The 13,662-nt window shown below is 63.8% G+C and overlaps 1 protein-coding gene across 1 annotated transcript; it reads left to right on the forward strand.

The window, feature by feature from the left end:
* Positions 1-1,039: 1,039 nt before the first annotated feature.
* On the forward strand, positions 1,040-12,738 carry HELZ2 (helicase with zinc finger 2). Its single transcript, XM_047791386.1, has 19 exons — positions 1,040-1,989; positions 2,260-2,443; positions 2,523-2,630; positions 3,006-3,523; positions 3,610-4,251; positions 4,820-5,603; positions 5,888-5,963; positions 6,060-9,618; positions 9,785-9,891; positions 10,084-10,215; positions 10,309-10,467; positions 10,555-10,702; positions 10,821-10,937; positions 11,023-11,215; positions 11,359-11,493; positions 11,583-11,798; positions 11,926-12,079; positions 12,204-12,371; positions 12,458-12,738. Exons 1-19 carry the CDS (start codon positions 1,712-1,714, stop codon positions 12,736-12,738), a joined length of 7,959 nt encoding a protein of 2,652 aa, XP_047647342.1. The 5' UTR covers positions 1,040-1,711.
* Positions 12,739-13,662: the final 924 nt, after the last annotated feature.

A 13,662-nucleotide genomic window follows, 5' to 3' on the forward strand; every position in this document is an offset into this window, starting at 1 on the left:
CTGCCCTTCCAACCAAGAGGCACTTCCTGCCTGAGGGTTGGTTTGGGTTTATCAGTCTCTACTGCGGTGTGAGAAATCACCCTAAAACCTGGTGGCTTCAAACAGGAATAAATGTTGACCATCTGCTGGTTACACAGGCTGTTCGAGGGGGCTCTACAGTCTAGGAGGTGAGGCTTCTTGGGGTCACGTCCGGTAATAGTGGGGGATCCTGTGCTTTGCTGCCAGCAGCTGCCAAGCCCTTGTAGTGACCAGGGTAGTTCACTTTGTTCAAGGGTGGCTGAAGGTGGCACCTCACCTCCACAGGAATGATGGGGGTGGGTACAAGAATGATGGGGGTGGGGGGGTTAGGTGTGATTCACCTGCAAGATACTCCCAGCAATTCCTGCTGCCTAGAACAGATGTTTTCTCTGTCCACCCAGCACAGGCCAAACATTTTGGGTGCATTTTAAGGGGGTATTTATAACTTCAGAGCCTCCCCAGGTCAGAGGGCAGGTCCCCTCTCACCTGGACTGGCTGGTGATATTAAAGAAAAGGGCTCTTTCCTAGGTGGGGGCCACCCCAGCTTGTACCCTTCCTCCGCCCACCATGGGAGGCTCTCCTGGCCTGGGGCTGCCCCACCTGCTCTCCTGGGAGCACTTTCCTCGCACTGCTTTTCTGTGTGTCTCTCCCCCAAACCTTCAGGGTCTTTGGCAAACTGCCCAGGGTTACATTCTCTCCAGTGGCAGGCACCCTGAGTGGGTTAAGATTTGAATTCCATGCAGAGACGGAGGGACTCACCCACGGCACAACTCTTGTGGGGCTGCAGGGAGATCCCAAGAGGCAGAGAGACGACCTGGCTATCCTGACCTTGCTCCTTTGGGGAGGGGGCTGCCCCGGGTGTGGCTCTCCTGATCGTGCTCCCTGATCCTCTCCTCCCAGATTTCTCATCGTGGGTGAACAGCCCCAGAGGACCAGCCAAGCCTCAGATACCTGCAGAGCCAGGCCAGCACCAGAGATGGCATTGCCAGGGTCCAGCCCATTACCCACGGAGGAACCATCTCTGGCCAGTCTGTTCGCCCAGGTGGACCTGTGTCTGGGCTGCTCCCGCTGCACCCAGCCCGTCAATGAGAGTACCTACCTCCTGCGCAGGGTGGAGCACACCTGCCCTTGTGAGATCCTGCTGGCCCGCTTCAAGCCTGCCGCCAAGAGCAGCCTCTGGCGCAAGGTGGACCGCCCGCCCACCTTCCCGCGACCAGCGCGCTACACGATCTGCCGCTACTATAGCCCAGGGCTCCGCTGCCGGCGCCACCATAACCAGTGCACCTTTGCCAGGAGTCCCGAGGAAGCGCTGGTCTGGATCTTTGAGCGCGAGCACAATGTCAGCCATCTGTGGCTGAAGAACCAGGTGCAGGGAGGGGGCGCCCAGCGCTCCGTGGCCGATGCCATCCGCGCGGAGTTTGGGGGCCACTTCCTGCATCTCTGCGCTCCTTGCTTCCGGCGCCGCCCCCCGCACCTCTGCCCGGTGGACTCCCGGGGCCGGTGCCCTCAGCATGGAGATTGCCCTTCTCTCCTGGCCCACGTGAGCACGGAGGGCCGCCACAAGCAGCAAGTCGTGGAAGTGCGGGAACATCGCTCAACCAGCCAGCGGCAGGCCTGCTGCAAGTTTGTGGGGCTAGGGTGGCCCTGCCGCCATGGAGCGTCCAGTTGCCACGACGCTCACAGCACAGTGGAGATGGCCGTGTGGAGGGCGGAGGAGAGGAGGTTCCACCGGGAGGACCTGCTCACACCCCCTGCCCTCATGGAGGACTGGCACACAGACCCCCAGGGCCAGTCCTCTGAGGTCCGGCTGTACTGCCACGCCTGCCTGGTCACCTGCTGCTCCCAGGAGGCCTTCGAGAACCACTGCTTCTCCCTGGAGCATGCACAGATGCTGGCCTTAGACTCCTGGGCGGTGCCCAGGAAGCACCGCAGCCCACCTGCTGGGCTCTCCACGCTGGAGCGCTGCCCAAGGTAAGGACGGTGCTGTGGGCCCTGGGGCAGGAGATGCACCTTCAAATGGAACCCGGGTTCCCTGTCCACTCTGCGGCTGGCACCTCCCCAGCCTCTGAGGGGTGGGGAAGGGAGGTGGATGGAGGCGGCTTGGGTGAACATGGAGGAGCTCCGTGTGTCCGCCTGGCCTAGGTCTAGAATCTGTTCCCCACTCCCCCACCGGCCAGTGTGGGGCTGAGGGGCCCCTTACGGCCTGCCAAATGGACCCTCCCTGTCCCCCACCCTCCCCAGGCCTGACCTCTGTGAGTTTGGGGACATGTGCACCAAGGCACATTCAGAACTGGAGCTGCAGGAGTGGACCCAGCGGGCCAGGACCGTGGCGCTGAGGGAGCAGGCAGCCTGGAGGGATGGGCTGGTGCCTTACCAGGCGCGGCTGCTGGCTGAGTACCAGCGGAGCAGCAGTCAGGTCCTGGTGGTAAGCGGGGGTCTGGAGAGTGGGTGGGGGCTGGGCTGTGGCCGAGGCTGCCCTGCTGACACTGGGATTCCCTGTGCAGCTGGCTGAGACCCTTGATGGCGTATCTATCCATTGCGACCAGCCCCTGGTGCATCAGGCCCAGGAGAAGCAAATGCAGCACAGCTGGACATTCACCATTCACTCTGAGGTGAGGGGTCAGCCCGGCCCTGAGTCAGTCAGCTGGGGTATGGGGCCTGGAGCACTGCCCTGTGCAGCCTCTCCTATGTCTGATCTGGAGGCCTGGAGGGAGCCCCTTGGTCTACTCCGTGGCGTGAGTCCGCTAGTGCCAGGCTGGTCCCCACTGAGTGCGCTGCATAGCACCATCGCTGTTCAGTGTCCATAGGACTCCATGACCCCATTTTGCAGAGGGAGTCCCGAGGTTCAAAGGTTCAAAGAAGCCGAGGACCCTGCTTGGGTCACAGCAAGGAAGCAGGAGGGAAGGGGGAGGGGTTTGCATCAGCCTGGACCCTGTGGGGTGGGACAGGGTCTAGGGACCACCTCACCATCCAGTCTTCTCCCCCAGGCGCCCCTGCTGCATGTGGCTCTGCTCAAGCAGGAGCCAGGATCTGACTTCTCACTGGTGGCCCCTGGCCTCCCCCAGGGCCAGGTCTTTGCGCTGGGGGAGCGCTTCTGCCTGCCGGGCTCCCCAGCCCAGTTCCGGGTGGTGGTGCATGTGCAAAGTACTTGCTTTGGCACATTCGAGCAATGGCTGGTCTTCGACTTTGGCCGCTGGCCGGCGCTGCTGAGGAAGCTGGAACTGCAGCTGGGCTCTGTGCACTGCCCGGAGCTCCAGGGGCCACCAGCGCCTGGCCACCCTGAGGAGCTGGAGCGCTGGCACACCCGCAACCGCCTCGTGGTGCCTGGCGTGGAGAGGACAGCCAAGTGGGAAGCCCTGATGGCCAAGTATAAGTTGCCCGCTCTGATGCTGGAGTCCTGTCCTGGCAGCCCCAGACTGTGTCCCATCTCCCCCACCAACTATCGTCAGAGGCTGCACCAGTGTCTTTACCAGGAGGAGGCTGCTCAGCAGCAGCTGGTGGCCAAGTAAGTAGGGTTGGTGGGCGGGCAGGGGCCTTAGGGTGGCATCCGAGCTGTGGCCCTGGTCCGCTGACCCATGTCCTCCCTATCAGGCTGAACTTTCGGGTCCCAGTGTCCCTGAAGACGGTGCTGGAGATGCCAGCCCTGGGTACACTCTTCCCACCATCAGGAGCCCTGTACGGAGAGGTCCCATTACCCCCCTCCCTGGCACCAGCCACGGACCAGGGCTTTCTGCTGGGCCGAATGGTCAGCACGGCCCTTGTGGCCCCTGTGCCTGGGCCTGACCTCAGAGTGTTCGAGGTGCCTGTGGAGACCCGGGCCAGCTCAGAGCAGGCACTGTGGCTGCTACTGCCCACCCACTGCTGCACGGCCCTGGGGCTGAAGCCTGAGACCAGGAGGATCTTGGAAGTCCAGTTCCAGCTGGACCCACTGGCCTTCCCCCGCTGGCACCAGGCAGTAGATGCGCTGCCCGAAGAGTGGCTGGTGCTGCCGAACCTGTCAGCCTGTGCCCTGCCCTGCCCCTCGCCCGTTCTACCTGCCCCGCAAGGCAACAGCAGGCAGAAGCTGGTTATGGCGATCGTCGCAGGGACCAGTCCTGGGGACACGCGGCCTGTTGCCCCACTGCTTGTCTGTGGGCCCTTTGGTACAGGCAAGACCTATGCACTGGCCATGGCTTCTCTGGAGGTGATCCGCCAGCCCGGCACCAAGGTGCTCATCTGTACACACACCAACAGGTGAGTCAGAGCCTCTTGGGTTGGGGTGCATGCTGCTGGGATGGCCCTGCAGGGGACCTGTGGGGTGGGGCTCTGGCTAGTTCCCCGGTTCACTGCAGGCCTGGGCGGCTAGTTCTAGCATCTCAGTGGGTGTTTTCTGAAGGAACAGATTCTACACTCAAGTGTGAAATCCCATTTGGTCAAAACAGACCTTAGTTTCCAGCAGCTGAGCTGCTCAGCCCTGGGACCTCCCCATCTCTGCCCAGGGCTAATTCCCAGCGGACTGGGGCCGGTGGGGAGGGGGCTGGGTGGGGTAGGTCTCTGGCATGTCCCCAGGGTGTAATGGTCCTCTCCAGCCCTGCTGGCTGCCTCAGGCTGCGATGCCTGCTGTGCTCCTTCACCTCCCACCCCCACCACCCCGTGGATCTGCCCCTTCCCCTCCGCTGACATTTAAGCTCCACTGGGGGCAGGGCAGAGGTCCAACTGCCTCATCTGAATTCCTGGTGTTGGGCATGGCTGGGCGCACAGTGGGTGCTTTAGCAGACAGTGGCTGAGGTCACTCACGCCCTTCTACCCCCCGCCCCCCCAGCACGGCAGACAGCTACATCGCGGAGTATTTCCACCCCTACACCAGCAGGGGTCACCCTGAGGCCACTCCTCTCCGGGTGATGGACCTGACCTGCCCGCCAAGACAGACAGACGCGGTCACGCTGCGGTACTGCTGCCTGACCGAAGACCGCCAGGCCTTCCGTCTGCCGACCCGGGCTGAGCTGGAGCAGCACCGCGTCGTGGTAGCCAGCGCGACCCAGGCCCGCGGGCTCAGGGTGCCCGCCGGCTTCTTCTCGCACATCCTCATCGATGAGGCGGCTCAGATGCTAGAGTGGGAGGCGCTGACCCCGCTGCGCTACGCCACGCCCGGCACCCGCGTGGTGCTGGCCGGCGACCACATGCGGGTGGCGCCCAGGCTCTTCAGCGCTGCCGCGGGCCGGATCGCGGGACCCACGCTGCTGCACCGCCTCCTGCGGCACTTTCGGGAGCAGGCGCCCGCGGTGGCCCAGAGGAGCTGCGTTATCTTACACAAGAACTACCGCTCCACCGAGGCCATCGTCCGCTTTGTTTCCCGCCACTTCTCCATGGCCTCGGGCAGCCGTCCCCACGCCAGCGGCAAGATCCCCCCCCACCCGCACCGCTACCCTCTCCTCTTCTGCCACGCGGCGGGTGTCCCTGAGCAGGACGTGTCAATGACAAGTTGGCTGAATGCAGCCGAGGTTGCGCAGGTCGTGGAGAAGGTGCAGGAGGTGTATAACACCTGGCCCCACTGCTGGGGCCTCCGGGAGCAGAAGGACATCTGTGTGGTGTCCTGCGGTGCCCAGGTAAGCCCTAGCGTCGCCCGATAGCCTTCCTCTGCTTCCGGTGGAGAAATTTGTGGCCTGGTGGCCCTATGTGTACCTGTGTGCCCCCTGCTGGGCATCCGCAGTCTGTTTCCCTTCCTCCATGAGGGGCTGAGGTATTCACCCACCAGGCCGTGCGGCCACGGTACCATCCTTGTGTGTGGGTGGGTGGGTGGGGGGCTGTGACATTGTCTCATCTTGGGGACCCTCACTGCACATCGAGGGCTCACCTGGACCTGCTGACCCCACCGTGTGTCCCCACCCAGGTGAGTGCACTGAGGCAGGAGCTGAGGAAGAGGGACCTGGGCCAGGTGTCTGTGTGCAGCTTTGAGATCTTGCCAGGTGGGTGATCACAGCATTGGGGGGCAGCGAGGGGGTCCCTTCCTCTTCTGCTCCCCTCCTAGCCCAGCCTGACTGTGTGGTCCTGCCCCCTTGCAGGGCGAGCGTTCCGGGTGGTGGTGCTGAGCACGGTACACAACCACCGCAGCCTGCTGAGCCAGAGGGCACCTGCCCCGGAGTTCTTCACGGACGCCCGTGTGCTCCACACTGTCATGACCCATGCCCAGTCCCAGGTGATGGCCGTGGGTGACGCTGTGGCCCTCTGCTCCTTTGGGACCTGCAGCCGGCTCTGGAAGGGCTTCATCCGCGAGTGTGTGGCACATCAGAGCATCTGCCCCGAGGGCCTGTCTCTGGAACAGATCCAGCAGAGCATAGTCTGGAGGCAGCGCTGGGCCCAACAGGCAGAGCGATGTGCGGCAGCGGGGAGTGGCCACCCTCTTCCAAAGGAAGGGGCATCGGGGGACAGAGCCATGGTGTGGAGAGGGGTGGAGAGCGAGGACCCTGAGGACTTTTGGCCTTCTGGGGAACTCTGCTCCGATGACGACATCCTGCAGGAGCTCCTGGATGGGAGCCGGAGAGTGACGGTGTCCCTCCGGGAGGACGGGCTGCTGGGAACCTTCTCCAGGCCCTTGTCCCCACGTCCCTCTCGGCAGTATGTGAACCTGCCCCCTGCCAAGCTGCAGACGTTTTTCCAAAGGTATGCCCCTCACTGTCCTTCCAGGACCTATTACCGCTGCACCTTCCAGCAGGAGACTCTGGATCGGGCCACTGCCCTACCGCTGGAGGATGGATACTACGGTCCCATCCAGGTCAAGGGCCGCCAGCACTGCGGAATGGCCTTCCCGGGGGACGAGGTGATGGTGAAGGTCATCAAACCGAGTCACCACCCGCTGCCGCTGGGCAGCGTGCTGAGCGTGCTCCAGAGGGCGCCCCGCAAGCTGGTCTTTGTGTGCCGCGCGGACGAGTGGGACCCCTGCCTCGTGGCCCCCATCAATGGCTCTGCGACCAAGATCTTTGTGCCTGGGCTGAAGGACCCGCTGCGGGTGCCCATCCACCGCCTCCTCCAGGGCCGCGTGCAGCATGTGGGGTATGAGCAGCTCTCGGCAGAGGCCCGTCGCCACTGGTTCTTCCAGGTGCGCGTCGTCCTGTGGCGTGAGCGCTTCTACTACCCACTGGGCGTCATCCTGAAAGTGTTGCCTGAGGCCACCACCTGGGAGCAGGGGCTCCGGATTCTGCGGCTGGAGTATGGGCTTAAGGGAGCCTCACCCGACCCAGCCTCCGTCTACAAGGCGCTGCAGATGTATCAGAAGGAGCTCAGCCGGGTGCCCGGCTGCCGCGAGGACTGCCGTAGCTTCCCGACCTTCACCGTTGACCCCCAGGGTGCCTTCGACCTGGACGATGCCCTCAGTGTCCGAGACCTGGGCTCCATGTATGAGGTGGCAGTGCACATCGCCGACGTAGCCAGCTGTGTGCCTAGGGACGGAGCTCTGGACTTGGAGGCCCGCAGGCGGGGCAGCACACTCTATGCCCCCGGCCAGGAGCCAGTGCATATGCTGCCAGCCGTCCTCTCCCAGGATGCGCTCAGCCTTCTGCCCGGCAGGGACCGCTTGACCATCTCCCTGTTCCTGACGGTGGAGAAGGGCAGCGACCAGCTCAAGAGTTTGCGCTTTGCGCCCTCCGTGATCTGCTCCGACCGCCAGATGTCCTACGAAGAGGCGGAGCAGGTCATCAGGTCGCACCCGCGTGCCGGCTGCGAGCTGCCCGCCCGCCTGGACTCCCTGGACGCCTGCGTGGCAGCCGCGTACCACTTCTCCCGGGTGCTGCGCCGGCGCCGCCTGCACGACGGCTGCCATTATGAGCAGCCGGACGAAGACAGCGCGCTGGGCTTCCGTGAGGCCCACATCATGATCAAGGAGTACATGGTCCAGTACAACAGCCTGGTGGCCGCGTTCCTGGTGGCCGACGGGCCTACGGAGAGGGACACGCCGCTGCGGTGGCAGCTCGCACCCAGCGACCACAAGTTCGCAGCCATGTGGAAGAAGCACGGGAAACTGGTGCCCCTGTCCCTGCAGCTCAGCCACCTCAGACGGGACTGCCACTCCGAGGTCACGCCGGGCCTGCAGCTCCACCTCCTGGCCTCCATCTGGAAGTGCATCCAGCTGGCGGCCCACAGCCGGGACTTCACCCGGCTGGTGGACCTCATTACCACGGACGACGTGCACCCCTCGCTGGCTGTCGCCAGCCTCGACTGGCGCAAGGGCCTGGGCCGTGCTGGCTTCGGCCCCTCCAGTGTGAGCAGGGAACAGGCGAACACCCACTTCGCCCTGGAGGCGGAGTGGTACACGTGGGCGACCTCGCCCATCCGCAGGTACGTGGACGTGGTGCTGCAGCGGCAGATCCTGCGGGCGCTGGGCCTGGGAGGCTCTGCCTACTCCCACGGCGACATTATCAGGCTCTGCCATTACTTCACCCGCCAGCACGTGCGCTCCCGGAGGTACGAACGCCGAGTCCGCAGCCTGCACCTGGGCGCGCGGCTCAAGACCCAACCGCAAAGCAAGCTGGGCTTCGTGGCGGCGGTGGAGGCAGGCGCCGGCTGCTTCAAGCTGTTCTTCCCAGCCAACCCCGACACCCTCCCGGACCCCTGCCCTGTCTTCTACACCTCCCTGCAGCTGGCCGAGGACCCCCGTCCACTGGAGAGACCGGCGCGAAGGCGGCTCGTGTGGCGGCGCCGCATCTACTCAGTGCAGGCGGCGGGGTCGTGCTCCCCACTGCCCGGCACCCTGCTCGACCCACACACCCGGCCAGTGGATGGTGCTCTGTGGCAGCGGCTGCTGGGGCTGGTGAAGGAACAGCGCTTGCTGGAGGCGGCTGCCCTGGTTCGGGAGCAGGGCACCGCGGAGCCCCGGCGGCGGGAGCTGGGGCAGGTGCAGCGGAGCCAATGCGGACACTTCGTGGAGGTGGCCCGGGAACTGGGCTGCGAGGACGCGCTGCAAGTGCAGTTCAGTGCCACCCTGCAGCGTGGGTTCCTGGCACCGGCCCTGCAGCTGTGGACCGTGGCGCCGGGTTTCTGCCTTTGCCTGGAGCACGTGGAACGGCCAGGGGACTGCTTCTCCCGCTGTGTGCCCCAGGCGGGGCGGGACCAGTACCGTGACCTGGACGAATACGCCCGCGTATGGGAGCCGTTCTGCTCCCTGGAGTCGGCCACAAACGCGGTAGTGGCGAGCGACTCCGTGACTTTGCAGGATGTGGCCATATCCTGGGATGCGGAGCGGACGCCGCAGGGGCAGCTTCGGGGAGGCACCTTCTGCCTGGAGGCAGCCTTCCTCAGCGAGCACGGCATCGACATCAGCTTCGGCCACTGCTATCTGTGCATCCGGCTCGAGGGGCTGCCAGCCATGCCACGCTCGCGAGGCAACCTGTTCTGTGGGCCCAGTGATGTCCACTCTGGCATGAACTTTGACCCTGACACATACACCTGGGTGGCCCACGGGCTGACGGAGGACCAGAACCACAAGCAGGGCTGGGCTGACATGCAAGAGGCCCCTACGTGGGTGCATTTCTCCGTTCACCACGTGGCTGAGGACCCCGTTCCGGAAGAGGTGCTGAGACCCGGGGCAAGGTTCACCATCGAGGTGCTGCCCAAGCAGCTTCCAGACCTGTGAGTGGCTTTTTGGGATTGGCCGGAGGTGGGGTGTGTGTGGGACCATGGGGTGAGAACTCCCTGGACTCCCTCTCTTGGGGGCAGTGGCCCTGGGGCTGTGCTCCTGCCCCGGGAAGTTCCTGCTGACGTGCCATGGTCTATCTCCATCCCCACCTGGCCCCAGCCGCAAGGAAGAAGCCGTGCATCGGCTCCAGAGTGCGTCCCCACTGGTCATCAGCATCGCCTTGGGCCAGCCCATGCCCACGCCGCGCCAGCAGCTTCCTGGCAATGGTAAGCGGGAAGCCCCTCAACTTTCGAGCGTGCCCCTGCTCACGTGGTCCCGCCAGGCCGGCCCGGCCCCACCCCGCCCTGCCCAGGCCCCACCCCTTCCTGCTTTGGCCCCGCCCAGGGCCTGACCACGCCCAGTCCCCTGCCCGACCCCCACTGGGCCCAGTGCTCAGGGAGGCCTGATTCCTTCCTCAGGGTCCCCCAGCAGGTTTCTGGAGCAGCAAGCCTTTGACATGCCTGGAGGCCTTTACAAGCTGAACCCCAGCCAGAACACGGCTGTCCGAGAAGCTCTGAAGAAGCAGTTCACGGTCATCCACGGCCCACCAGGTGGGGGGGTCCCCTCGGGGGAGCTCGGGAGCTCGGGCTGCCCAGGGAAGGCGGGCAGGCGAGGGCTCCACTCACCCTGTACTCTGCCCACAGGCACTGGGAAGACGGTAGTGGGCCTCCACATAGCCTATTGGCTCTGCCAGTCAAATGAGCAGACGGCAGCCCGCGGCCCCCGTGGTGGGGATGAGCAGATGGGGGGCCCCTGCCTCTTGTTGTGCAGCCCCTCCAGCAAGTCGGTGGATGTCCTTGCAGGTGCTCTGGGTCAGCCACAAGGGGGAGGGTCTTCCTGGGGCTGCTGGGCCTGGAGAGCCATTACTAACACACACTGGTTGCCCCCAGAACTGCTTCTGAGCAGGAGGGCAGAGCTGAAGCCCCTTCGTGTGTACAGCGAGCAGGCCGAGGCCACTGAATTCCCAGTACCTGGTGTGAGCATCTGGGCACCCCCCAAGAAGACCCCTCAGGAGGAGAGGCCCAACCAGACCCTCAGGTGCAGCCTCTCCCCTGTCTATGTTTGGGTGGAGGCAAGGGGCCTGGGCTGTCCAGACTTGGGGCGACGGGGTGGGGTGGGGGGCAACACAGGGCTTCACAGAGGCTCCCGCCCACAGGAGCATCACCCTGCACCACCGGATCCGGCAGGCATCCAACCCCTATGCAGCCGACATCAGGGCCTTTGATGCCCGGCTACAGAATGGGGAGACTTTCTCCCAGGATGATCTCAGATGGTAAGTAGCTGAAGCCCTGGAGCTGTCTCTTGGGCTGTGTGTGTGTGTCTGTCCATTCCTGGGTGACCAGATGGCCTCCCCGCAGGTACAGGAAGGTCCTGCAGGAGGCTCGGAAGTTCGAGGTGGATCGGCACAGAGTCCTCCTGTGCACATGCTCTTGCGCCGCCTCCGCCAGCCTCAGGGACGTGAACATCCGGCAGATCCTCGTGGACGAGGCGGGTTTGGCCTCGGAGCCTGAGACCCTCATTCCCCTGGTGAGCTTCTCCCAAGTCGAGAAGGTGAGTGAGGCGGGCAGGTGAGCTGGAGGTCCAGGCAGAAGTCACTGGCTGTGGCCCCCCGCCCACCCCGGGACACATGGACTAGTGGAGGGCAGCTTTCTGGTGGGGCAATGATACAGGACCACACCTGCCTGTCCCTCCAGGTGGTTCTTCTTGGGGACCACAAGCAACTGCGGCCTGTGGTCAAGAGTGAGCAGCTGCAAAACCTGGGGCTGGACCGGTCTCTGCTCCAGAGGTATTGCAGGCATGCCTCTATGCTGGACCTGCAGTACTGCATGGTGGGTACCTGGAGCCCTTGGCTTGGTGTTGGGGAGTGGGGGACACTGGCTGGCCTGGCCCCTTCCCTAGCTTACTCTTTGCCTTACAGCACGAAAGCATCTGTGCTTTCCCCTCCATGGAATTCTACAAAAAGAAACTAAAGACATGGCAGGGCCTGAGGCTGCCGCCCAGCATTCTGGGCTATGGTACAGAGAACCGCCCTGTCATCTTTGGCGATGTGCAGAGCCCCGAGGAAAGCCTGGTGGTGGCTACAGAGGAAGGGAGGGAGAATTCCAAGGTCAACAAAGAGCAGGCAGCATTGGTGGTGAGTGTCAGCGTGTTAGCCTCCTGGCTCAGGGAGGGCTGCCTGTGGGCGGAGGCAGACCTGAGTGAGTGAGCCCAAGGCAGGGCAGGCACTGGGCTGGCTTCACTGATACCCCCTTGTCCCTCAGGTCTGCCTGGCCAAACAGCTGGTTAGCGGAAGGGTGGACCCCAAGGACATGGCCATCCTCACGCCCTACCATGCCCAGGTGCTGGAGATCAGCAAGAGGCTTGAGGAGGCACGCGTCGCCGGGGTGACCGTGTGCTCCATCACCAAGAGCCAGGGTGAGGTTTTGCGCTGGGGCAGGGGGCAGGGGGCAGGGGGCATCTGGCGGGGGCGGATGGGCGGGTGGCGCGTGCGTGAGTGCGTAGCTGGGGCCTCACCACGCGCCCCCCCTCCCCCCCCCAGGGAGCCAGTGGCGCTACGTGCTGGTGAGCACCGTCCGCAGCTGCCAGGAGAACGACCTGGATCTGCGGCCGACGAAGAGCTGGCTGCAAAAATCCCTGGGCTTCCTCGTGGACCCCAACCAAGTGAACATGGCCCTCACCCGGGCGCAGAATGGGCTCTGGGTCGTCGGTGAGGGCCGCTGGGTCTGGGAGGCCTGGGACCACGCCCCTGGCGGGTGGGAGGGGCTACCACTGACTCCTCCCCTCCCCTTGCAGGAGACCGACTGCTCCTACGCTGCTGCCCTCTCTGGAGCCGGTTCCTGGATTTCTGTGAGGCCCAGAAGAGCGTCGTACCCGCCTGCCATGTGCAGGTCCAGAGGGAGGTCGTGGCTTCTTCAACCCTCACGCACGCACCGCTCTCAAGGTGCCAGGACGACGAGGAAGAGCCCTTCCAGACGCCGCCTTGGCGGTCGCCCCCTGAGTGGGATTCCACGTGCCTTCAGAGGTCACTGCGGGCCACCACCTCCCAGCAACCCCCATCCCCTGCGCCTGCCTGAGTGAGCTGGGGTCGCGGGCTGGCCGGCGCCACGCCCAGGGACTACCTTGCTGAATCTAAGCTTTGCGGAGGGGGTGGAGCAGGCCAGGCCTCACCCACTGTGCAAATCTGGGAGAAGAGAGGAATGGTCTAGATCCCCACCCTCATACTGTGCTGCTGTGCTGGGACATTTGGTGACAGAGAGCATCTTGGGGGTGGAGGCGACCTGGACCAGCAGGACACCTGGCCTCACTGAGAAGGGGATCCTGTAGGGCTACTCTGTGGTCTCTTGGCCCGCCCTGCTCTTACTGCGTGTTGTCTGTGGGCTTCCTTTCATTTATTTATCTATTTATTCATGTTTGGTTGCACCAGTGGCACATGGACGTTCCTGGGCCAGGGATGGAACCTCAGCCACAGCAGTCACAACATAGGATCCTTAACCTGCTGAGCCCCCAGGGAACTCCCATTTAAAAACTTAAAAAAAAAATTAAAAAGTTTAAATACACCAGATGCCAGTGTCTTTTACCGAAACACTTTCCTCAGCTCCAACTCAAGGCAAGGAGGCCTCCCTGTAAGAGAGGGCTGTTTCTCTGCCACCACTGCCCCAGGAGGCTGTCCTGTGGTCCACCCTGAGCTCTGCAGCCGCCTTGCAAACTCAGGCCATCTGGATGAATGTGCACTTGTTTGCGGGTTTGAGGGCCTTCACCTGCCCCTCAGGGTGCATTTGTGTCTTGTCTTTTCCGGAAACCTCTGTCCTGACCCCTGCCTCTCCTTTGAGGCAGCTCTGACCCTGGAAAACTGCTCTAAGGGCAACTCCACTGTGCCTGAGTGTGTGGCGGCGGAGGGGGGGTGGTTGCTGTGAACAAGCCTGGGTGGGTGGCCTGGCGATAGACCTCTCTGGGTGGGTGGGGAGGGATGTGTCTATGTCTGCCCGATTCTGGTGTTT

Source organism: Phacochoerus africanus, chromosome 8 (genome assembly GCF_016906955.1).
Source record: "Phacochoerus africanus isolate WHEZ1 chromosome 8, ROS_Pafr_v1, whole genome shotgun sequence".
Classification (NCBI taxonomy): Eukaryota; Metazoa; Chordata; class Mammalia; order Artiodactyla; family Suidae; genus Phacochoerus; species Phacochoerus africanus.

Coding starts and splice junctions, on each gene's coding strand:
- HELZ2 (XM_047791386.1), top strand. CDS start 1,712: ATGGCCGTGTGGAGGGCGGAGGAGAGGAGGTTCCACCGGGAGGACCTG. Junction 10,938..11,022: donor TCCCAGGATGATCTCAGATG/GTAAGTAGCTGA, acceptor GCCTCCCCGCAG/GTACAGGAAGGTCCTGCAGG. Junction 12,372..12,457: donor GAATGGGCTCTGGGTCGTCG/GTGAGGGCCGCT, acceptor CTCCCCTTGCAG/GAGACCGACTGCTCCTACGC.